The sequence below is a fragment of the Choloepus didactylus genome, chromosome 9 (assembly GCF_015220235.1).
Source record: "Choloepus didactylus isolate mChoDid1 chromosome 9, mChoDid1.pri, whole genome shotgun sequence".
NCBI lineage: Eukaryota > Metazoa > Chordata > Mammalia > Pilosa > Megalonychidae > Choloepus > Choloepus didactylus.
Genome location: NC_051315.1, coordinates 71,644,992 through 71,671,534, shown reverse-complemented (window position 1 = coordinate 71,671,534; position 26,543 = coordinate 71,644,992). Strand labels below are relative to the sequence as shown.

Below are 26,543 nucleotides of genomic sequence, written 5' to 3'. Positions count from 1 at the left end.
TTTAATAATGCCTTCCAAAATTTATAGATGATAATTTAGAAAATAATGTAAGGTCAGGGACTCATTTTAGGCTTGGGAAATGCAAAGATATGGAGACTGGTTAAGAGCAGAAGTTATGGGAACACTTTTTAAAAGATGATGTATTTTCACAATAAATTTTAAGAAAATTCTTTTGCATAGTTTTATTTAATCCTGGTCCTCAAAATACTAAACTTAGTACTATGTATTTCTTATCTCAGATAAATACTTTCTTAAAATGATATTTTAATATCTGAAGATGGTTTAGCTTAAAAATGGTTAGCGTTAAAACTATGTAAGGGAAAAGCAAAATGTAAATTCCTACACTATAACTTTTAGAAAAACTTCCAGAATAAGTGCAGTTTCCATTTTCTTCCTTTTTCTTTCATTTCATATCCATATCCCTTTCCTGAGACTCTTAAATCATGTGTGAGCCCTAGGGTGAGGACAGGCATCAGGGTGGGTGGTAAAAAGGGTGAGTGTTGTGCTTGAGGCAGAGTCCTCCTCCACATGGGACCTTCTTAAAACTCTTCCTTCAGCCTGTTAAATTAGAACATGAGTCCTCAGGAAAGAGGCTGTGTCTGGAGCAGCTTTATAGTGAGAGGGTATCGGGGGGTGCAGAGGGAGAATGAGGTGGGGAGGCAGACTAAGGGCCATCCTTCTAGTTGGACCCTTCTGGGCTTTGATGAGTTAACGCTTGGTAACCTTTTCAAGTTGACCTGTTTCAAGTTGACCTTTTCAAGTTGACCTGTTACTCCACTTAGTCCCAGAGTAGTCTTGAGCCTTAATTTTTCAGGTGTGGCTACGCTGGATTCTTCTGGGTTTGGAAGCCCAAGAAGGTACTAGTTTAAGTTCCAGTAGAATTTTAAAGAACCAGTGGAAATCTGGAAGACAAGGTATCAAGGATTTTTGTGAGTCCCTACTTACTATGCTGGCAACCAACATGGGAAATATTGTAAATGGTACTTTCAAGTCTTAGACAAGGTTGTCAATTACCTTCATCTGTCTTCCCTCCCCTAGGCCATATAGCATCCCTTGCTATCTCCATTAATTCCCACCTAAAATAATTTAGTGGCCTCTCCATGTAACTCTAGCATTCTAAATAATAAATTAGGCAATTATTTAACATTTTCCCCCTTTGGTATTAAAAAGTGTTCAGTGTTCACATTTGGAAATATTGGAGGATGGAAAAAAGATGAGATTCTCAACCATGTTTTGTTTGATGTGGAGATGAGACAATGGGTCATGTGGTGAAGACAGGTCAGAGATGCTAAAGAAGAAATTAAACCTTAAGACAACTTGAGAAGTGGTGGATTTGCTACAATACTCCTTTAGCAAGATAAATCTTTTCCAAACCTGAATATGGGTTTAGCACCTTCCCCTAAATTCCTGTTAACACTGAGGTGAAGCTATTTTGTTTGTTTCCTATTGCGTTGTGATATAATGGTTAATGTATGGTTACTTACTTTCAAATTATATGTAGCTCTAAGAAATAAGGATTGTTAGGGGAGTCAAGTGAGCTTGAACATATTAAAATGACTTTGAAAGATGGTTTATTCTTTACATTTTACATATGCTTCCTCAACTTTAAATCTCTGCAGAACTTGGGCAATCCAGTCCATCTGAAAGCAGCTTAAACAATAATCATTTAATTATACTGGCTTGAGAAATAGCAGTAATAACAGCTCTCAAATGTAGTGAAAAATATTTGAGTATCACACTGTCATGACTTTTCTTGTACTTCTAAAGTTTTCTGAAATTGTGATGAATTTGTAACTTCAACTTTTATGTCTGTGGTAAGTAATGTTTAGGGAGAGATGACTTGTCTGATTTTTCTTCCTCATTTATTAGGGGATTAATTCAGGTTTTCGTACTGAAATCAATGTCCACCTATCGCTGTATCTTCTTGTAGATCTTGCAAAATTACCTTGCATTTGGGAAGTTCTTAGGACTATCAGGTTGTCGGGGCAGCCTTAAAAGGCCATGCAAAGAAGTGACTTGGACCAAGATTGCCCTACTTTACTCAAGTCTGAGCAATCCACTTTTGCTGTGCAATCAGAATACTGACCTATATTTAAAGGTGCAACAGTCTGTTATTTCTTATCTAAATCAACTGTGCTATTGAAGGGTGAAATACAGAAAAGAGGTCATTAATATTATTTTCTCTGTTGTCCTTGATTAGGTGCCTTTCTGTTGTTTGGGGTTTTGCTTCTTGAAAGTCAACTGAAGTAGGAAATTCACTTAGATGCCTTTATGAAAATTTGTAAAAATGAGTTTTAGGATTATCAATTAATGGTATTAAAATGATATAACCATGTTAAATTTTATTTAAATAAGGACTGAAATAGGCTAATTCTATTTGGAAATATTTAAACTAGAATTAACTTCTACTTTTAATGAATACTTTTTTTTAAGACTGATTATTTAAGGTTTAGGACTTGAGCCATTCCCCTGACGTAGATATGGAAGCGTGTCCTTATCTTGGTTTGGTAAAGCTCTGAAAATGCAAAGCAACAGATGTTATACCCAGCATAATTATACGTATCCTGGAAACACATCTTTATAGAGTGGCATTGGTTCTTGGGAAAACAAAAATTTGGCAAGCAAAGGGCATTAAATTGCTGATCTCAGCAGTAATTACGTAGAATAGATGATAATACTCTTGTATAGATAGTAACTGCATGCATGTATTGGAAAAATATAATTCTAAAATGCATTAAAAGGAAAATGAACTTGTGTAAACTTGAGCTTATTTAGTACCTTAAAGGTCAAAAGCCCATAATTTCTAGGTTTTTTTGGGTGTGTGTGTGAAAGATCTTTCAAAAGGTTTTCTTGAAGAGATTGCCAGGATTTCGAATCCTAATATATACATAGACAACTAAGGCTTTTGACTGTGTCTTCTATTGGTCACTGCTTTTGTTTCATTATTGTGCTCACCTAAAATAGAATATTTTAAATAAATGAGCTCCTTATTCTTCAAGCATCCAGGTAACTCTATGAAATAAATAGGCATTATGGATCCATATTATTTGTAACAATGACTATATTAAAGCAGTGCTTTTTGTAATTTTGATCCCTTCATTCCAAGCACACCCTCCTCCCCCAATAGATAAAGCTGCTTAGGTTTGTGTCATGGAAAGTCTAAAATTATTGGGAGGTCAGTTTGAGAACCACTGAATAAACCGTTTCTTAAACAGGTAGCTGCAAAGCTGTGGAAGTCCTTGCAAAAAATCTTTAAGGTTGATAAGTGATGATTTTTGGAGCCTGAAGCTTGAATGAGAGTTTGTCAGTAGTCAAGGTGTAAACAGCCAGTCAGCATCAAGATCAGCATTTTTTTTTTTTTTTTTTTGCAAAAAGACTTTGAACATGAATGCATCTTTCAGGAAAAGGCATTTATACTTTGAGAATTTTCTGAAATAATTGTACCATAGAATTTATTTTGAATATCTTAGAGGATTAGCATGTTTTGATTGTTGTTGATGATCTTGTAGATATGCCATCACCTAGTTTCAAAATCTTAGCACTTCCTTTACCTGTAAACTATTGGTTTGGCATAGTTTTCACATCTCTTTAGAAGCTATAATGGTGAATAAGGAGAATGACAGATTTCAAGTTTAGCATGCTATTACATCTAGTGTTTCAATGCACAGGACAGTGATGTATGCAGTGTTGCCTTCCAGTCATAGAGTATGAGATCATTTTCCTCTAAAGCAGTCTGTGTATTTCCATAACAAAACCCAGGATAAAAGAAAAACCACAAGATGATGAAGCCAGGTGGTTGTGATCAAGTTTCTGTTCCACACTACATGATCATTAGTGTTTACCAAAAAAAAATTGGTTATTCAATCCCGGGGTGGAATTAATAGAGAACTTTTCAAGGGGGCAGGGATTGGGTAGACACAAACCCCTTTAGGATGAATACAAAGTAAACTTAACACAATTCTTAAAGTGTTTAAGAAAAGATCTGTGTCTAAGATTGATAAGACTATACACATGAGTCAACTTCTGGTAACTTTTTCCCTCTTACTCTTATATCTAATGTGTCTTCCCATTATTTTCTATAGTCTCTCAATTCCTACTTTCCTCCTCCTAACCTATTCCTTAAATTTCTTCATAGAGCCTTTGCACCCAGGGAGGTTTCCTAGTCTGCTTTAAGGGGCCATTCAGGATGCCCCCTACTAATAGGAACTGTGTGTGTATATATATATATATTTGAAATGAAGCCAGAGCATTTTTATAGATTCTAAGTGAAACGTGGTGGCCTACTCAAATCATTCCTGTCTATTTTCTGTAACACATGCAACTTTCCTGGGTTGTCTAATTCTGGTACTTGTGTGATGACTGCAAATGGTTGGTTGGAATTAGTTTAGGCAGTAATACTAATTATAGTTAGATAGCATGTTCTACGTGCCATGCTTATAATCTTACATATTAACTCAATCCTCACAACAATCTGGGAGGTAAGGGCCATTATTAACCTTCCCATTTTATAAATGAGAAAACTGAAGGAAGACTTAAAGGACTTCTCCAAGGTCACACAACTGGTAAGACGCAGAGCCTAGATTCTAACCCTGGTAGCCTTTTATGGGGGGCCAGGCTCGTCACTACTAGTCTATGCTGTTCCTCTTGGGTGCTTTTTCTGCATAATGCTGTTTTTAACTTAAGGTTTAAGAAAGACAGCAAAAATGTATGTTGAAATGTGAACTCATTCTAGGGAATGAACTGTATTCTCTCAAAGCCTAATTATAAAGCATATAATAATACTACTGTAAATACAGTATGATTCTTTATAAGTCCATGTGGCCTTTAGAATCCAGAAGTCTTAGGTTGCAATTAAGGTTCTGCCATTTACATCTGTAATTGATAAGCCCCCTAAACTCTGTGAGGATTTGTTTTGTCTTCTCTAAAATGAAGAAACAGGGATACTTATCTCTTTTAATTTTCACCATAACCTGAAGATACTTAATCTCATTCATCTATAAAGTGTCTGATTCAGCACCTAGTGCTTAGACCAGGATGCCATCCCTGCCCCATTCCCTGTGTTTCTGTACCACGCTGTTTATAGTAAAGATTTGCTTTCTGTCATGGTGAATGGCATACTAATGGAGTAAATGAATGAATGAATAAATATATGTTCCAGTTTGCTAATGTTGCCTTTTTGGAAAATACCAGAAATGGATCAGCTTTTTTAAAGGGGGTTTATTTGGTTACACAGTTACCAGTTATGGTCTTAAGGCCATAAAGTGTCCAAGGTAATGCATCAGCAATTGGGTACCTTCACCAGAGGATGGCCAATGGCATCCGGAAAACCTCTGTTAGCTGGGAAGGCACATGGCTGGTGTCTGCTCTGGAGTTCTGGTTTCAAAATGGCTTTCTCCTAAGGTGTTCCTCTCTAGGTTTCAGCTCCTCAAAAATGTCACTCATAGTTGCTCTTGGGGCATTTGTCCTCTCTTAGCTTCTCTGGAGCAAAAGTCTACTTTCAAAGGCCTTCTCCAAAATGTCTCTGTAAGCTGAAGCACCTCTCTCAGCTCCTGTGGATTCTTCAAATGTCCCTCTTGGCTGTAACAAGCTCGCTCCTTCTGCCTGAACTTACGTAGTGCTCTAGTAAACTAATAAAGGCCCACGCTGAATGGATGGGGCCACACTTCCATGGAAATTATCTAATCAGAGTTATCACCTACAGTTGGGTGGGTCACATCTGCATGGAAACACTCAAAGACTTACAATCTAATCAACACTAATATGTCTGCCCCCACAAGAGTACCTCAAAGAACATGGCGTTTTGAGGGACATAATACATCCAAGCTGGCACAATATATATATGGTAAAGTAATTGGACAAATATGTAAAGAGAAGTTTTATTACTTGTTATTAACTTTACACCTAGTGAGTGCTTGGGAAATAGGTGAACTTTCCAATAAAATATTTTCTTCCCTAGTCAGTCATTCTTAGTGGCTTAGTAGAAATCAATGAACAAAGGAAACAGTTGAAAAAGAGGATTAATTTCAGGCAATGTTAGAACTACAGGTTTGAAATGTTTTTTTAATTCCCTGATTGTATATGTAAATTGTACTCAATGTAGAATTTTAGCTAATACAGAATATGTAAATAAAAACATAAATAAAAATGTTTCTAAGAGGGAAACTTAGTTCTAATTTGAGCTCTTAATGCTGGCTTATTTTTAAAGGGAGTTCTGTTGAGCATGTGAATGAGTCTGAATCTGTATTAAAATATACTGGGCAGAAAACTAGAATGATAAATAAACAGTATGGGTAATAATTTCTTAATTTCCAAGGGGTCCAAGTGTCCTTTGCAAAGAAGTAATTTGGAAATGAGAATCTGGTCAAGTTCCCATGTGTTTGTTAGCTACCCAGCATATTTCCATTCCTCAATGTATTGAACTTCTATGGGGAAAGAATCACATACAATCATCCTTAAATCCTCTATATTTAGGTTAGACAACCCCTGGCATGTAGTAGGCACTCAAATATTGAAACTTAATAGATTACTGATGGGATATGTATTTCCTGTATCTATAATTTGTAAAGGAATATGATCCCAAATCTGCAGAATTCTAGGGGAAAATGCTAGCTATCAGAATAATTCTTCAAAAGAAAAATCTATGAGAATGCGGTCTTGACCAAAAGGGGGAAAAGAAATGAAACAAAATAAAGCTTCAGTAGCTGAGAGGTCTGAGTCGAGAGGTCAATCTGGAGGTTATTCTTATGCATTATATAGATATTCCTTTTTAGTTTCTAGTGTATTAGAATAGCTAGAAGGAAATATGTGAATTTGTTGAATGGTAATCCAGTAGACTTGATTCTTGATAATTGTGTAACTATAAAGCTTTTATCATGTGACCTTGTGATAGTGAAAACCTGTTTACTGCCATTCCTTTTAACCAGTGTATGGGCAGATTAGTAATAAAATGACAAAAATTTATAAATAATGGGGGGAAAGGGGGTATGGGATGGCTTGGGTGTTCTTTTTTCTTTTTTTAAAAATATTTTTTCTTTATTTTGGAGTAATGGAAATGTTAGAAAACTGATTGTGGCAATGAATGCACAACTATATGATACTATGAGCCATTGATTGTATACTTTGGATGGATTATATGGTGTGTGAATATATCTCAATAAAATTGCATTAAAAAATAAAGAAAAATCTAGTTATTCTAACATCACAATTCTCTGTTGAAAACTAGTGAAGACAAATGGGCTTCCAGCTGATGAGGGTCCATGTGTGCCCAGACCCAGCTGGGGATCCCTTATGAGGAGGGGGGAGCCAGGTTCTGGTCCTCTACCAGAAGCTAGGGTGTGTCCTCACTGGTAGTAAGGCCAGGTGCCTCACATCTGTATTTTTTCTCCTCTGATTTCTCTAAGTGTTTAACTTCCTTCTGTGGTACCCACCTTCAAGAACTGCTTTTCCTTTTTCATATGTACCAAAAATCATGAGAGGTACCCAGCACTCACTTCTGTAATATTTAAGGACAGAACTGGAACTAAAACTAAGCCTTCTTAACTCCCACACCAGGGTCCTTTCTTGAAAAACTATGCTGGTTTATTTCAGTATTTGTTTATTTTAGGTGGTAAATTCATTTGGAGTTGTGTGGTATAGTATAAGAGGATGAGCTTCAATAATCGGATATTTTTAGAATCAAATTCTGTCATTCTCTTTGTTAAAATCAATAGCACACCACTTATCTGCATTTCCACATCCTCACCTATAAAGGAAGATAATCTCTATGTAAGAGAGCTATTATGAAGATTAATCGATAATCCACACAGAGTACTTGGTCCCATTTCTATTCCCGCTTATCCTCTGCCCCCTACTCTCCAGCTAGACTTATTATACTTTCACAGTTTCTACTTCCTTTCCCATTCTTTCTTGATTCTTCTGTGATCAGGCTTCTGGCTCACATTACTTCATAGTTCACCCGTTAAGGTCAGCCTTCATCCAGCTTGGCTCTTAAGCAGTGTTTGACACAATCAGGCTGTGCTCTTTGAGACAACTTTCTTCTTGTAGCTTCATGGACATCCCTCTTTTGGCTCTCTTCCTATCCTATTCTTTGTTGGTTCATCATCATATTCCCTTGCATGTCCTCTGGCTTCTTGTTTTTCTGTTTTCATTCTCTTTCTCTCTGGTTGACCCTCCTCTAGTTTCTGCTTTCTATTTAAATGCTTATGACTTTCAAATTTGTATCCCTAGTCTATACCTCTTATCTAAAGTCTAGGTTTATAAATCTGCCTACTTAAATATCACCAAGATAACAGGCCACCTGAAACTTATGTCCTAAAACAAACTCCAGATTCTCTCCTGCAGCCTCCAAATGTACACTTCCTATGAATTTTCCCATCTCAGTAAATGGGGAGACCATCCTTCTAGTAGCTCACATCAAAAATGCATGGAGACCTGCTAGAATGCACTCTTCCTCTCTACATCCATGAACAAATGCTCTTGCCTCTTCCTTTGAAAGACAGCCAAAATCAAGCCATGTCACTGCCACCATCTTGGTACTAGACACCATCATTTCTCTTCTGGAGTATTGTCTCAGCCTCCTTTCTAGACTCTCTTTCTCTGACAGTATCTTCCATCAGTCTATTGTCCACACAGTAGCTAGATTGGTACTTTGAAAATATGTCAGATCACATGGCTTTGCTTAAAAACCTTAGTGACTTCACTTCTCTTTCGGGGTAAAATCTAAAGTCCTTGCTGTAGGTCTACAAATTTCTACAGTGTACCCACTCCTGACCTTTCTGTTCTCTCCCACTTTCTCATGAGCTCCAGCCAAATCTTTTCTCTTCCTTGTATGCTCATGCCACAGGGCCTTTACACCCACTCTTCCCTCAGCCAAGAAACTCTTGTAACTAGCTGTGTGTTAAAATCAGAAGTTACTGACTCAAGACAGCTAAGATGGGACATATATGTTTTGCAATACAACTGGCCTGCGGTAGCATTCCATAATCAAATATTAACATTTCTGAATGAAACATAAAGAATATCCATGCTAAGTGGAATAAAGACCTACAATATCATTTTAAGTTGGATCCAGTTTTGCTGCCAAATGAAGTCCGCTCAAGTTTTAAGGAAAAAATTAGTTTTTAGTTTTGGGATTTTAGAATTGCTGATAAGGGATTCTAGACCTGTGTTCACATGACTGATTTCCTTAAGTTTTTCAGATCTTTGTTCAATAATCACTTTATTGGACAGTCAGGGAAGATAATCTAAAATGCTTCCCTGTGTACAACAGAATCTGGCATGTGGTAAGTGCCCAATTAATAATTTTTGAAAGAATGAAGCTCCAATCATATCCTTGTTTTTCCCTCAAATATGTGTCATTTAGAAGATATGGTGACTGATTTTAGAATAGTTAAATAGTACTTTGTTTCTGATAATGTTTGATTAGCCATAGTTAACTAAAACACTTATTGGTGTTTGTAGTATCAGAAACACTTAGTGGGTGAGTCATCTGCTGATACAAAGCCCATTACCTACTTTAGTGCCTGGCAGCCTAACTAGTGGGACTCTGTTTCATTGATCTGGTATTGATTTGGCATGTAATTTTAGGTCACATTTGAGTGTAATTTGGTCCTGTTCTGAATGCCCTGGGTCTTCAAACGTTTTCAGACAGTTAATCAAAGGTATTTTCATGATTTCAATCCACTTAAAATTAAATTTTCAATACCATAGTCATTTTAAAAGTTATCACTTATAGAATTAATTGAAAATAAAGTGTAGTGAAAACCCTTAATAAAAATCACATGAAATGTTAATATTGATTTATATCCCTTACATGAAGGAACTTATTTCTCTCTAAAGAAAATGTGAGTCGTAAAGTACCTAGCTGACATTTGTCTTACCTTTGAGTATCCACAGGAGAAAGTTAGACATGAGTAGTAATTATTGTAGCATCACTTTGTCCAATGGTTCTCCAGCAAGAACGACTTTATGTACTTCCAGAAATTAATCGTTTTAATTTCTTACTTTTACTCTTCTTTATTAGCTTCAGGACCATAATCGTACTTAAACTACTAATCTGTTTTGAAGGATACACAATAAATTATTTAACATTTATATTCAATCACACTTGTAATTTTTTTTTTTTCCAGAAAAACATTTGAAAAAATTCAATTTAAGAAAATGAGAAAATGGATGAGTTGTAGTTTTGTATTTTAAAGATTTGGCACCTGACTGGCTTTTGACTGTAATCCTTCCTCAATCATGAATTTTTATTGCTCTTTCTCTCATAGACTAGAAAGAGCAGATGTGGTTTTTATTTTTTAATTCACATATGGGGAGAACTTTCTTTTCTAAAAAAGGTTTTATTTACTACGATACTAATTTTTTTTTTTTTTGTTTTTAGTTGCATTAGAAAATGTTATTAAAATACAAATGGGGATTTGCTTTTACCTTTAAAGTTAGCAAACATGACTTTAAGTAGTCAGTATTTTTGAAGGTCTTTATATCTGATTGCAATGACTTGTATTCAACAGTAGTCCTATTAGACAAAATAAACACAGATACTTCTGCCACAGAAGCACAGGTGACATCTTGGTAGCAAGCCCCATGCAGTGTGACACATGGCACAACCCAACATGGGGGCAAAGAGCATGCAGCTTGAGCTAGGAGTCATTTTATGAGTACCTTGTGGTAGATTTGTGTTTTTCTGTGGAACAGTCATTTTTCAAAACATTTACATAGTATTGTGTTTGTTTTTTACTAAATGCTTTCTATTACAATTTCTTAAAATTAGTCAAGACCTGAATAACACAACCTGTTTAAAAGCCAAAGTTCTTCCTCTCTACCCCTTGCTATCTATATAAGTGATATTTTTTTCACTCTGTCCTTTATAGTGTTGGCACCCTGTGCATATTAGATATAATCAGGGCTGAAAGGAAACTTGAATCCATCTGGAAGCAATAAACTTTTCTAAAAGACTGCACAGTGTTATTTAATCCTGTGACTTCTTACTGTGAGTGAAATTAAGGTTTGATGCAGTTGTGTCACATCGTATTGATATCAAATTTCTCTTTCTAAAAAAAATCGACAGTAGTATTACAGCACAGAGAAGAAGATGGCTTGCTGTAATCCTATAAGCTATTTTGCTTTGATTACAAGATGTTTAGTCTAGCTAGATATGTAAAATACTTGATCTAGAATGTTTGTTTCTGTCTAAAATTTTCACATATTCAGGTAACACTTTCTTACCTTTACCTCTAATTTTGACCTCTTATCATAGCACTAACTCTGTGGCAGAAATTAATTACCTTATAGTGAAAGGCATGGAGGGGAAATGATTATTTTAAAGCCCCTTTTAACTGGAAACACACTTGTATAAATACCATAGATGTAGAACATCAAGGTGAAGACATAGAACTTATTTTAATATCAGACCCTTTGAATCAATTTAATGCTTTTTCAGAAAAAAATTAACTTCCTCAAATTTCTACTCCATCATTACTTTTAGAATTTTGCTTTACTTCAAATGTATAGGTAGAGGATCATATTTTGTATGACTAGGAGACTAAATTTTATTAACTAGCTAGCAAAATTTATGAAGTGTTTGTGTGTATGTATGTATGTTTATAAAGACAAACTTTTTAATTTTTGCCTCAGTTCAACAGTAAATAATTTAGAGTTAGGAAATTTGACTACATTTTATAAGTAATTTCCTTGTAATTTTCCCTTCTTGGTGAATCAGTTCTCTTTGGATTTAGACTTTTTGAATGCCAAAAACAAAACAAAAGCCAAACATGTTTGTCAAATATCATGTTTTTCAAATGTATGCTTTTAATAGTGGAAGTGAAATAAGGGCCCATTTCCCACGTATACCTAGCATATTAAAATAAAGATGAACTATGTCTTGAATGTTAAGTTAGATTTTTAGATAAAAACATGATAACCTTTATTAAAATAATTTATCATTTTTCCTTTGTCTCCACTAAGTCTAAGCCTGCAAATACTCATGAAATGAATAATTAAAAAGCTTACGGATTTTTTTTTTTAAGAACATCTTGAATTTTGTGTATTGGTCTTAAGGTTGCTTTTAGATGTCATCATTCAGGCAATTTCTCTTTTTCCCCATCCTCCCAATATCCCACAAAAATCGTTTGACCACAGGTGTGCCATCTCTGGCAGTGGGAAGGTGGACTAATGAATTCAGTTGTTCTGTGGGCTAATTATATGAATCTCTTCCATTCCATTTCCAGATGGTCAGGTTAGTGGCATTCTGTACCTACTTATCTTGGCTCCTCAGATGATCTTTCTTTCTGGTGCTAGGACTAGTCTTCAAGCAAAAATTATTGCTTCCTTGGTCTCTGAAGAAATGATTCTATTTTCTTCTAACAATACAGATCTGCCTGTGCTGAGTTCAAATACCTTGGATTTTGAATGGTTATTCTGAATAATTTCTTGCCTTTCTTATAAGCAAATAATGACAGAGTTTTGAGGGGAAAACTGCATGGGAGTGGTATAAAGTGAGCCTTTTACATTTTTCTAAGTTTCAAAATCCTTTGGCTCTAGAGCTGTGTGATATCTTCACTGTGATCACTGTGAGTGATGGGGAGTTTTGACTTGCCCAGGTAGTGCATTGGTTGACAATAATGATGGAGGAAAAAGCAAAGGAGTCCATGAAGTCATTAGAAGAAAAGAAAAGAGTGTCAGTTAGCTGACTTGGACTGGGAGATAGATGCAAGGGCCTTTACCCAGGAGAAGGCAAGTGCTTCCACATTCTCCTTAGCCCCAGGCAACAGAAGACAACATGGTGGCTTGAATCTAGTTCTGCTCCCACAATCCAGCAGGTTCCAGGCCACAAAAAATTAAGAACCCTTTAACTTTTGTTCTCATGGAAACAGTTGTCCCTAGAGGCTAAGTTACATTACTATTAGTATTCCAATATATGTAGAAAAGTGCCGGGAATGTAGTAGGTATTCAAACATGTTAAACAAAAGAAATAAACTTTTGGGCTTACCCTAAACTGTTTTCTTGTCTTGTTCTTTTTCTAATCCCACTCCAACCATTTTTTTATACCACCATTTAATTAATATGATGGAAAATGCAACTTCTTTTCTTAAAAGGCTTTTGAAGACCTTTTCCCCAACACCTTCTGTTCAGTTAGAAACTTCTTATGTGACTGAATGTCAGCTAAGTAATTCTAGGCCATAGGAATTTGGAGAGGCTGGGAAATGAAAAATCTTTCTTGGAGATGTGCTTTGACAGATGGGTAATGTTTGAAGACTGGAATCAAGAAGGCATTCTGTTGGAAAATGAAGGAGCAAATGTTCAAATGTAGAAATGCATGTAGTGCGACTAAGGTATTAGTCTTATTGAAGGTAAATACTGTCAATAGCAAACTTTTATTGGAAGCCTAGCCTGTATTTGAAGCATTGAGCTAGGTGATGGGATATAGAAATTGGAGACAGTACGAATGATGATGATGTTGAAGTGAACCTCTAAGAAACTAGGGAAAGGAGGACCAATTACCACACTTCTGAGATTTATGAGTAATCTGTAACAAAGATTATCTGGAGTAATATGGACTGATAATGCCAAAGAAATGACTAGATCTTAAGATTAAGATGTATCAACTGAGTTCATATTTTCTGTTGGTGCCATTCTCAGAGAATCCCTGTTCATAACTGCTTTTTCTACGGAAGTGAAGTGGAAGTGGACTTAACAAAAAGACAGATGTAGGCAAATTTATAGGGAGACAGTAAAGTCAAGGAATAAATGGTCCCAACAGAGGTAGCACAATAGCTCCTGTCCTTAAGTGAAAATTATAAAACAGAATCACATTGCATGAGTCATACTATCCAGTATGAAGTATTTAGAATTGTCCTTATATTTCATTATGTTTCCGATGTAATAGAGATTTGTTGCATTGGTAGTTGAAATAATTTGATAATAAAATCTTAGTTATTTAATGCAAGGTGGTGACAGATAAAATACATGTATCATGTCATCTTTAGGCTGCATTTTCTTAAGAATATGGCTGTCTTCATACACTATACACCAGGGTTCCTCCAGCTTTCTGGTCTTGTGTCTCCTTTATACTCTTAAATTACTGAGAAGCCCAAAGAGCTTTTGTTTGAGTTATATCTTGATATATACTGTATTAGAAAATAAACATTTTAAATATTTATTAAAAATGACTGTAATAAGACCATTGCATTTAACATAAATTAAATATTTTTATTAGAACTATCTTCCAAATAAAAAAAATCCATTCTTCATAATTTGCATTTTTGAAAATGTCCTCAATATCTGGCTTGATAGAAGACAGCTGGATTGTCATCTTGCTTCTGTATTCTATAGGTTAATATGTTGTTTTGGTTGAAATATCTAAGGAAAATCTGGTTACACAAAGATGAGTAGTTGGAAAAGGGAAATGCTTTTTAATAATAATTTCAGATAGTTGTGGATATTCTTCGATATTACACCAAAAATTGACAAGTAGCAATTTCTTAAAGGTCAGTTACAATGTGGAATCTGAAAACATATCAATGAACATTTTACTTTCTCTTATTTGAGAATTTGTCTTGCACTTTGAGTGGATCTTTTACCTATGTATGATTTTGTGACATCCTGCATTGACCATTTGGGAAAGTTGGTTATATTGAAATAACAAAACAGTTAGTTATACAGAACTTCCAAATGTCAACACATTTCATTATGCAATACAAAAAGTCAGAGTCATTAATACCCCCACCAATCTCATCAGAAAATTCAAGTATTGGTAAGCTCTCACGCTTACGGTTGTAGATACAAGTTTTCCAAAATACTATTTTTTTTGCTTGATAGCTTGAATTTCATCATTGACAACAAATGCTCTTAACTGTTTTCCTTGAAGTGACTGACTCACTTTTCTCATTTGCTATATACTGTCTGAATACTGTAGTCAATCAATCTTTCAAGTAAAAATGGTGTTCGACCAAAAAACAGCTAGTGCAGCTGCATTTAAGTGATACAAGGGCTTTTCCTGGAGAGCAACATTGGCTTCCACTGATAGCAGCAGAAATGCTTTATGTGTACTTCCCTTTTCCTCAAAACATATCAAAAAGAAATGTACTTGAGGGTTGAGTTTCTTTGCATGTGTGTTACTGCTTCATCAAGGACATTCTTAAATGAAACTGGCACTTTTTAAAGCTATGAGTATGTGGTAGTGAAGAACACAGGGACTACTAGTAAAATTTGCTGCTCCTGCCACGTCAATGCTAGTACAACCAGGAGTCTTACCCACGATTGCTCTTGTACCATCAGTGCAAATGTCAACCTGGTGAAAAAGGCAAATAACATCTTTAGTATTATAAAAATCATTTGACTTCATAGACTTTCTGTGGCTGCACAACTTCTGATGAAGGTGTTTGTGTTTATCTTAAAACATTAAATGGTTAACATCCTTTGGAAGTTGCTCTTGACTATTTGACTATGCAAAACAACAGTGTAGCAGTAGACATACCTTTTATTTAATGGTAGAGATTTAGGGAAAAAACTGATTTGTAAGAGCTGGCCAAGATATTTGGAACATGGATAAATTAGGTATTAAGAAAAAGTTTTAGAGCAGAAGATTGTCTATGAACGGAAGTGAAGCAGCCTGAGTTTTCTATTATACTGTTCTTTTTTAAATGCCAATTTTTTGTGGTTTTTATGATAAATGTAGTCTATTGTAATTTTTAAAATGTTAATATCACTTTGTACATGATAGGCATTAGGTATAGTTTAGAATAATGAATTAGCATGTTTATTTTCTATATTTAAAATACCCAACCCAAAGAGTAAAATATAAATTGGCTTGACTGTCAGAGTAGTTTATTTTACACTTCACGCAGAAATACCTGTATGTCCTCATTAATTTTTTTCTTCTTTATGTTTAAAATGTGACTTTGGGATATTAGATTGGCAAATTCTGTTTTTTTCCTCAAAATGGTAAGTTTAAAATTTCCTAAAAGAAAGACTGACTAGAACAGGATATTATTTCTTCACTGTCACTATTGGTGTCTAAATAAATTTAGGAACTTAAGCTTTTCTACTGACAAGTGTTGAGTCATAATTCTTGGAGATAGTAAGGCATTGTGATGATTTTTCAGTCAACTACATGAGCAGCCCTATTTGTTTAAACTCTGGTTTAACCTGATTATTAACAATTAAATTGTGTTTTCTTTTTACAATTAAAGTGTATTCAAATTTATTGGTCCCTTGCTTCGCAGATTTATCTCAGTATGTGGTATATTCAAACAGAATTTTGTATTTTTAATTAGGGGATTAGATAAGTAATTCTGAAGAGCCAAAACAATTGTTAGCCATCATGTTGCTTAAGCATCTGATATACCATCAGTGTGTGCATACACTATGTAGTGAGAGCCATCTAACAGGCAGCCTGGTTTTTCAGGCAGTATTTTAAAAAGTGGACATGTGCAGAAACTGTGAGCGCAATTAGTGCCAAGCAGATAAATCCAGCACTAATCCTGTTTACGGTCTCCATCAGACAGATGTGCCAAGATTGACTTAGACAAGCCCTAGGCTTACAGTAATATTTTTAAAAGTGCCATTCACTATTCTATTTTTGTTAAACCTTTGCTAAATATTCTTAAGTGTTGTTGGTTTTATTTTTCTTGTTAGCCACTGTAACCTGCTTTAAGCAGGTCCTGCTTTGCTCTCATGGTGACAGGGTAACCTGCCAGGAGAGGTTATCTTTATTTCCTGTAATTAAATTGACTTTTTCCCCAAGAAAGTACAACAATAGGAAGTGGGTGCTGAATTAAATAAATAGCATGATATCCAATAGATATATACTTAAATCCCTTGCAAGAACAGATGGTCCCCAGTATCTCTGTAAGTAATGTGAGAGGACAGTTAATGTTCTGAAACAACTAGCTATAACCAACATGATACTAATGAACCAATAGATTTCAAATAATAAACCACATGCCACAAAGCAAATGTGTATATCATCTGGAAGAATTTAATTCACATAACCTACAAAAAAGTATTTATACATGATTTCCGTATTTTTAATCTACTGTTACATAAAATTTCAATTTAAGAATAAAGTTTTCGTATTTCTCATCAATAAAGATATTTTACCTTTAACATAAAAATTAAGATAAAATTAGTTATGTTTAAAAATGCATGTGTCTGCCTGTGTTTGGTTGTACCTGGAAATGCACCTTTTGTATAAGTTTATAAAAATATTTATTTTTATTTGTGGCAGGAATAGTTGTACTATAACAGAGGTGGCTAGCATGGGAATCAGAGCAGGTGTCTTGTGAAATAGAGAAGACCTTAAATTTTTTTTTGAATTTATAAGTTTGTAAATAACTAATTTATAAATAAAAACAATACTTTTCTGATTCACCTGGAGGGTAAAGTGAGTCTGAGTCAATTATAAAGTAATAATACCAAAGGGTATAGATAAGTGGTCAATCTTTATAGACCCTTTAATCATATTCCTCATAAATATTGGTATTTCCTAAGATTGCCCAAAGATGAAGTGTTTTGGAGGGGGCAGTCAGGAGAAACAATGACCTCCTTAGATGTTCAGCTAGTCCTATCTCCTGATCTCCAGAACCTTCAGTGTTCACTGGAGTCAGCCTGAGGGCTTTCTACAGAGCAACCGGAGGAAACTTGGATCTTAGCTCCCCTTCCTGTCTAGGAAGCCAGTATCTTGCTGGCTCCCAGAGCCAGCTGGGTCACTGCTCATATCTTAAGAACTTAAAAAGCAAAACAAATAAACAAAGAAAAAACCCAAAAAAACAAAACCGCAAAGCACCACCAATCTGATGACTGAAAGCAATATTCAGAGGGTACATCCTATAAAAAAAAAAAAACCATTTTAAACTGAAGTTCACAGAATTCTAATAAGCTTTATTCATGAAGACCATGTTCAGAACGAGATTATCTAAAAACTATCATCTTCATACACATTGGAAACAGTTATTTTCAAAATCACATGAATGCTGTGACTAGAGAGCACTGCACAGATTTGCTCATGGGTTGCAAACGGTTAATATTGCCAAAATGAATGAAAGTTCAGAATTTCTACATTGGATATCAATCACCTGAGAGATTTTTATAGCTGTAAACAGAGTGCTTAAGAACACTCGACTATTGTTAGGTATTTATAAAAACTGTTTGACTCATAAGTCAGTTATGCTTATTTTCCCTTCAAAGTAAAACTAAATATTCTAAGTCTATAGTTTTCCCCTTTAGTCTCCTCTTGTCACACTGGCAAAGAGACCATTCATGTGAGTATCTCAGATTTTAATCTGTGGGCACATGCAGGGAAAGGGGATTGGAAGCCTGAGGAGGGAGAGCAGGAAATACTACAAAAGTAGTTACAGCATTTTTTGAATTTAAACTCTGCATGCTCCCAGTTGCTACAATCTAACCTCTCATTTCCTTCTTGAAGGCCACCTCAGTCTACGATGAGATACTGGTCAGCTAATTTACACACTTGGTTTCTTGCTGTTCTCCTAAGGACTACTAAAAACAGTAGGCAAATCATTTTTCTGTCTCAAAGTGGCTAAATCTGACCGGCTTTTACAGTTGTGGATTAAAGTTGTTTACCTGACGTTCCTTACCTCAGGCGTCATTAAGGAGCTGTGGTTAAGACGAGCCAGAGTGCCTGAGTTCAAATCTTGGATCTGTCCCCTCCCAGATGTGTGACCATAGGCAAGTTACTTAAATTCTCCATCCTGAGTTTTTTCTCTTTTAATAGAAAGCATCTAGTTCATAGGGTTATTAGGATTGAATGTGATAATACATGTAAAGTGCTTAAGGAAATATCTGGCATATAGTACATGCTCATTAACTATTAGCTATTAATTTTAGGAAATTGAATTTTTTAATTAAAAGAAGTAAACTGATCAGAAACTATATTAGGATTAATATAGGAAACAGTCTTTTTTAATTATAGAAATATTTTCATTGTAGAAAAATTAGCAAAGACAAACAAGCAGAATAAAGGGCAGTCCTACGATTCTTCCAAGTTTTGGCATGCATACTCAGTATATACGCATATGAAAATATATTACATAAACATTGTATATACAATAAATACGTACAAAACAGAAATGGAAATATGCTGTGGTGTTTTGGACACCTGACCAGCCAGATTTCTACATTTTGATAGTTGAGTAACATTCTATTGTATGTATATACTTTGTTTTACCAAACCAATAGTCTGTTATTGGATACTTATGTTGTTTCCAAGTTTTCACTCAAATAATGGTTGAGTAAGCATTCTTTCAGCTAAATTGTGCATATTGTTTACTTCTTAAGGATAAATCCTTCCAAGTAAATTGCTGGATCAAAAATATGCACATTTTAAGTCTTTTTCCCTTTTCTACATTTCTAAAAAATTACAAATGCAATGTTGATTATAGAAGAAAGGGAAAAGTAAGAGGGTTTATACAAAAAATTTACTCTCATCCTCCCTTTTTTCTGCCTCTTTTAATAGATAACCAATGTTAAGCTTGTGTGTTTTCTATGTGAGGTTGTTGTATTTCTTCTTTTAATGAAAGCAGAAGCAAATCCCTCAAATTACATTGCAATTTGCTTTTATTCCACTTACACTTCTTAGCATGGATGTCTTTGCAGAACACAGAGATCTAATTTGCTCTTTTAAGAGCTGCAGAAGACCATAAATTTATTCAGCCATTCTCCTGTTGAAGAACATGAATATTGCTTCAAATGTTTTTTGTTATTACAACTACTGTGCAATTAACATTTTGAAATCTTTTGAAACATATTCCCAACTTGTCCTTCAGTAGTTACCGTTTTTACATTCCCACCAGCTCTGGGACTACTTCCCTTAACCCTCAACAACACTGGGCATCATTTTTGATCTTTTGCCAACCTAAAAGGCAAAAAATGGTATCTTGTTGTTTTAATTTGCATTTCTTTGATTACTAATTAGATTGAACTTTTTCATGTGTTCATCAGTCAATTTGCATTTCTTCTTTTGTGAACTGCCTGCTTGGATCTTTTATGTACTTTTCCTTTAGTGTTTTTTTTTTTTTTCTTTATTGTTTAAATAGATTACTTAACTGTCGTGTTGCAGATATTTCCATCCACTTGGCCTTTGCTTGTGACTTCTGTTGATGGGTCTTTAGGACTTGATAGGCATTAAATATTTTATGTTTAGTATCTCAATCCCTATACATCTGCCTTTACAGTCATGCTTAGAAAGGGCTTTTCTGACTATGTTAATATAAATTTCTTTCTACTCTACAAATACTTTGGTGTATTATGAGATAGGACATTATTTTTTTCTCTTTCAAAAGATAAGCTAGTTCTAAATCACCATTTTCAGAATATTTCCCACTGACTTGCAATGCCGCCATTATTACAATAGTGAATTTTTAAGTGTATGTAAGTGTTTCTCTGGTTCATTCATCAAATCCTAGATTTTTAATTATTATAACTTTAAAATATTATGTCTGGTGTACATGTACTCCCCCTAATTACTGTAGTTTTAAAACATTTTCTTGTCTAATGTAGTATATTTATTCCAAGAGAATTTGCAAATAATTTTATCAGGTTCCTTGTTCCTTCCATCAAAGAAAATACCATTGAAACTTTGGAGTTGCATTATGAGTGGTTATCAATAGTGAGAATGCTGGCATGGAAAATATTTAATCTTAGAACTTGGTTTGTCTCCATTTATTAAATTCTTTGTCTCTAAATAAATTTCTAAATGGCATAGGCTTATTTTTTTCCATACAATCCAGCATTATTTTGCTCAGTTTTTTCCTAGAGACAATATTTTCTTTATTGTTGATAATTGGTATAAGATCTCTTCATCCTCAGTATGCTTTCTTCCTGGGTACTGACATATTGCTAGCCAGCTTTCTTACTGGTACTCTTATTAGTACTAACGATTTTAAGTTAATTCTTTTAGGTTTTGAAAATATAGTATGATATCATCTATAAGTGGTAAGTTTCAGCTATTCCTCTCCCTCTCCTGCTGCCAATTATTGTCTGCTATTTTATTTTCCTTATATATGGTTTTGGCCAGAATGTCCAGAATAATTGGGAATAATAAGGATGATAATAGGTAAGCATGTCCAGTTCCTGGCAATTTTTGATGTTGGCTATTGGTTTACTATCTTTAAATTCCCGATTTACATGAGATTTAAGTTGGTAGGATCATTGACTTGTTAATTACCAAAGAAAAGTACAAAGATAGTTAAGAAATCAGACTATACTACAGGACTCTAAATTAAAAATGAAAGGGGCATTAATTTCATCTATACATTTTTCCTTCGCCTCAATGGCTGTTCTTTCTGTCTCACTTTCTTAGAGCTCCTATTTGTTTACATATTTGACTACATAAAAAATTATATTTATGTGTGATCCAATGTCATAACCATCTTATAAGATCAGCATAGAAGTTATTTGCAATATATATATAATAAAGGACTAATTTCAATAATATTTGAGGGAGTCCTATAAATTAGAGAAATAAACAAGCAACCAGATAGAAACAAGGAAAAGTATGTATAAGGCAATTCTTCTAAGAAATACAAATGAAAAATAGTCAACTCTACTAATTGTATGATTGACTTTGGGGAAAAATACATTTATAACCAAGCCTACAAGTTCCTTTAAGGCAGGTAAATGATATAGCTTATCTGTACACATTCAGCTATATGAGGCAGGCATTCAGTAGCAAGCTTCCTGAAACTTCACAGGGTACTATTTACCACTGTCCATTACAAACCATAGAAAGGATGTTTCAAGACCTTTGACAAAGCTACTTCTTCCATTCTGGAGGGTAGGAGAATCCTGTAAGATCTCTCTGGTCCTTCCCAAGTGTTCTAAAGACTCTTGTCATATGTCTACCAGCTCACCAGGTGCAAATAAGCAGTAATAAGCTCACCAAGTACAAATATATGTCTGAAGATTTGCTGTAAAAGAGGCTGGTTTCCCTTGAGCATACTATCATATTGTCTAGCTTCCAGTTTCTAATACAGTTTTCCCCAAAATGAATTTGAAATATTATTGTTATAAGAAAGGTTATTTTCAAAGATGTCTGGAGGTTTTAACAAAAGAGCTAGATTGAAGGGACTCTTCTAGTTTGTAATAATTTTCAGTATTAAAATGAAATGAATTTTACTTAATTGGAATGTTGAGCCTGTAAAAGTTCATAACTTAATAATAGAATCAAAGGGAACAAGTAATATAAAATATGCTAAAACAGCATTTTCATAGTATGGTCCAGGGACTCTTTCAGGGAGTCAGTGAAGTTGAAACTGTTTTGTTTTTACACTCATTCTGTCCTACAGATACAGTGGAGTTTTCCAGAGGCTCTGTGATATTTAGTGACATCATTGCCCTGATGGCTGGTGGAGTGTTTGCTTTGTATTCCTGTGTTTAAAAATACATTTCAGTTTTCATTTCTTATACAATAAATATCAACAGATAAAACCTATATAAACAAAAGTTACTTTGAGTCCTCAATCTTTAAGAGTGTGAAAGGATTCTGAGACCAAAGAGTTTGAAAACCACCATACTAGAGGAGTTAATCTTATCTGTTTATGTTGATCGATTAGTGCTTACAGAAAAGGGTGGGGTGAATCATTGAGTCATAAAGGCATATGGAATATTTTGGCTTAATGGGCCCATCTTCTACTTTATACATAACCTGGAATGTACAATTCCTTCCCTTTACATGTTGTGTTCAACAACCTGTCAGACTCACTTTTGTTAGTGTTCTCTACTATTCTTTCCATTACTTTACTCTGTCCATGTATCAAAGTAGCCTCTTGCATGATACTAATTTATTATTACTGAAAGGATGTTTTGTTTATGTTCATGGAATTCTTCATACAATGAATATCCTTATATTCTGAATGTCCTAAGTGCTTAGTAAGGACTCTATTCCATTTATTCCTTTTCCCCTTACTTCTTCGGAAAATAGATCCAATTTTTCTTTTCTTCCCTTCCCATATTAGAGAGGGACCAATTTATGGACAATCAATAAAATTACAAATGACAAAGGATTTTTCTAGGTGTTCACTGTTATTCATACATTTAGGATATGAACACAATGGTTTTGATAAAAAATTTAATTTCTTTTCAGGTGTTTCCAAGTTTGATTTACTATGTAAAGAAGAATTTATTGAACTCAAAGACATATTCTCTGTGAAACTGAAACGACGTTGTTCTGCTAAACAGCAGAGTAGTGGTACTTTACTAGGAATCACACTCTTCATCTGTTTGAAAAAGGAGCATAATAAATTAAAGGATTCTACAATTGATCTTATTAATTTAAGCGAAGACCACTGTGACTTATGGTTTAGACAATTCAAGAAAATTTTGGCAGGTAAGTACTCCATTATAGCAATTGATAATGACTTTAGTTTCCTTGATGTAGATTATTAATCTAAACATGATGTTATATATATGAATACAAGCAATCCATGAGTGTCTGCTTTCATGAAGAAGCTTGGATAATCTGAAAACACAATTCTTTAATAATTTGGTTAATTTGAGAGTTATTTTTTTGGAAGCATATTTATTTTTCTATTAATGTCTCTGAAGCTTATATTAAAATTTATTTTCCTTTCAGGCACACATCGATGGTAAGTACCCATATATACTAGGCAGCCTGAGAATAGCAATTTTCTAAAGATAATCTTTAAGAGACCATGGTTTATACTCTGCCAAATGAGAGATGCCTATTTCAAGTTAAATTTTTCTAAAGGTTAATATCCAGAGAAAAGAGAACATGTTTACTAGAATATTGGCTTGCTTTCCTTTTAGCCCATTTCTTCCTTTTTGCCAGACTGATCGGGGTGGATGGAGGCAGATGGTGGAGCTGCTGATACTGCAGTTTGGGTGAGATGGGTGCCAGGCAAAGAACAGGCACATGATGATGTCATGGGGTTCCAGGTCTGGCACCATCCATCAAGAAGCCTATGAGGGACCTACGCTGGTTCAGGACAACCAGCTGATGTGCTTGTAAAAGAAGAGCTGTAATTAAACTGCATTAAAACTGGGAGACCCTGTAACTAAGTAGCCCCATCCTTTCTTGTTAGTCCCTGTTTTAGTTGCCAGGCTGCTATGACAAATACCACACACTGAGTTGACTTAGACCACCAGCATGGTTTTAAGGGCTTAAAGTCCAAATCCAGGTTTTGGTAAGGCCCGGTTTTCTCCTGTAAGTCTGTAATGTTTTGTTATTGGCTTGCTGCAATCTTTAGAGTTCTTTGCCTTACATCTCTTCCTCCTGCCCCATGATGGTGTCTTTGATCTCCTCTTGCGGCTTTTCTCTGATGGTTCCCATTGACTTCTGGCTTCTGGATCCTCTGCCTGCCTCTGAATTTCTTCTCTTAGAAAGGCCTCTAGTCATAGGGAGGTAAGATCTGCCCTCATTCAGTTTGGCCACACCTAAGTAGGATCTTAGACATCCTATTCACAAATGAGTCCACACCTTAACTGATGATACATTTTCAAAGAATCCTATTTATAAATAGTTTAGACCCACAGAAATGCAGATTACGATTAAGAGCATGTCTTTTCAGTGTGGTGCATATTTCATTCTGCCAGTCCCTTTAAGACCTTCAAGGAGATCTGATTCTTTCAAGGGGGCAGGAATCCCCAAAGCGCATAGTTTAATTTATCTCTCTGAAAACAGAGAACATGCATATTTACTTAAAAGCATTCCATATAAACAGTGGATTTTTATAGTACTATTTTAAGTTCACTTCAGAAGATAAAATTAACATAAAAATTAATTTCAGTTGAATTATATTTCTTAACATGACCAGGTACTCATAAGACTCATTTGGTCTATAAAATAAGAATGTGTCATTTGATTAGGAGAGGGCAAGTCTCTTCCTCGCATTGAAGTTCTGAGGAAATCTCCCCTGGGGCTTATGAAGGGCTTGCCAAGTGATGTGCAAGGCAAATTCCACAATATATCTCACCCATAAAACCGACAGCAAGCAGGCAGAGGACGTAACAACATAGATCAATTTGGTAAAAGCAATTTTATAGGAGCAGAGGGACTACCTTGAGGGACTTGTCCCCCCCCCCAAAAAAAAAAATCCAACTATTCAGCTCATTGAATGATGTTCTAGCTTGATCTAGGGTTAAAATCTAGGCAAATTACAGAGATGAATAAACTACATATTTTTTAGACTATTATCCTCAAGGAATGTTATTTTTCGTACCTGTGATTTTGATAAGAGTTGGAAGGAATAGAATGTTTGGAGTCATATTCTCACTACAGTCTTGGAGTAGAGTGGTTTTGCTGACTAAAAGCAAAAAGAGTGTTTTTGGTTTAAAATCAACCCAAACAAACAAACAAATCAGGGTAAAAATCCTCTAATGAAAATGAAAGGCCCTAACCAAGATTGTCGGAAGAAGCAAACTGCTACATCTCTGCATCTAAGTGGACTCAGCTAACTCCTTGTTCCCATAAACACAGCTCTGGGTCAGCCTCAACATCCATAAGTGAACAGTTTAGGCTCTAGAGCTCTCTACTACGCTAAATTATATTGGCATTTCTGTTTTAAGGTTATATTCTCAGGACCTTTTTTCTTGATCTTTCACTTTTAAATTCATGCAATTCAAGTGTTCAGTAAAGTTCCTGTCTTCTGAGAATCGAATAAAATAGGCTCAAACCTCATACCACAAATTGGAGGAGTCCTGTATCTTCGTTGGGATGAGGGTGACTGCTTACCTTTTACTGGTCCTCCCTGGCTTTGATTTCCACTGAATGAGGTTTATTTCTGAATTGTCTTCCAGTCCCATGTGCGCTGTCACTATTCTGTGATATACTGTACCAGATTTGGCAGTTGGTGATTGTTTGTTGATTTAAAAAAAATTCCTAACCCAAGGAATTTGTGTGGAGGCAGACTTGACTTAAATTTGGGGGGTAATGGGGGGCAGTTTACATTACAAAAATACAAATGATTTACAATTGAATACCAGACTTCCTTATTCTAAGGAATAAGGTTTTTAAAGGAATAAGGTGTTTAGCTAATTCTGCTGGCAAAACCAACAGATTTAAAGAATTTTCCATTGATTTATTTTGAATTTTGTCTTCATGCGGCAAATGGGATATTGTTCCTGCCAGCCTTTTACATCCTTTATCCCTTTTTTCTTCTATAAATAAAATAAAAAAAGTCATTAAAAGGTTCAAGTGATTAGTCTTTTAGTTTAATTAGTCAAACAATGATAATTTCAGTATAGTTTGGATATTAAGGTTATTTTCAAATATGCACATCTATATTTTGAACTGGAGTAATGAATAAAATGTGACTGATTCTTAAGAGAAGAACAAATTAACAGGACTAAAAGAGGAAAGAAGTTAACTGTTAAATTCATGTGATTTTAAAATTAAATGCCAAAAGGAGTGACCAGATGAAAGTAGGTTTATAGGTTCAAAAAAAAGAGCCCATTTTTATTTGCAAATGAGCTAAAGTCTATTCACTTTCCAATTTTTTGAGCATAGTACCTTGTTTTATTCTTAGTTGTGGAAAAGTCACCATAATTCTGTTGACTAGCAGGCAGTA

General features: G+C 34.8%; 1 protein-coding gene across 8 annotated transcripts in view; it reads left to right on the top strand.

Moving 5' to 3' along the window:
- The window catches only part of CERKL (ceramide kinase like), a 245,433-nt gene that overhangs the window by 18,540 nt on the left and 200,350 nt on the right, over positions 1 to 26,543 (top strand). For 7 of the 8 annotated variants that reach the window (XM_037850461.1, XM_037850463.1, XM_037850464.1 and 4 more), the window contains exon 2: positions 23,102 to 23,344. The exons of the other annotated variant lie outside the window; for it this stretch is intronic. In XM_037850461.1, coding sequence (XP_037706389.1) covers positions 23,102 to 23,344 — 243 coding nt within the window. The remainder of the gene's footprint in view (positions 1 to 23,101; positions 23,345 to 26,543) is intronic. 8 annotated transcript variants of the gene reach the window in all.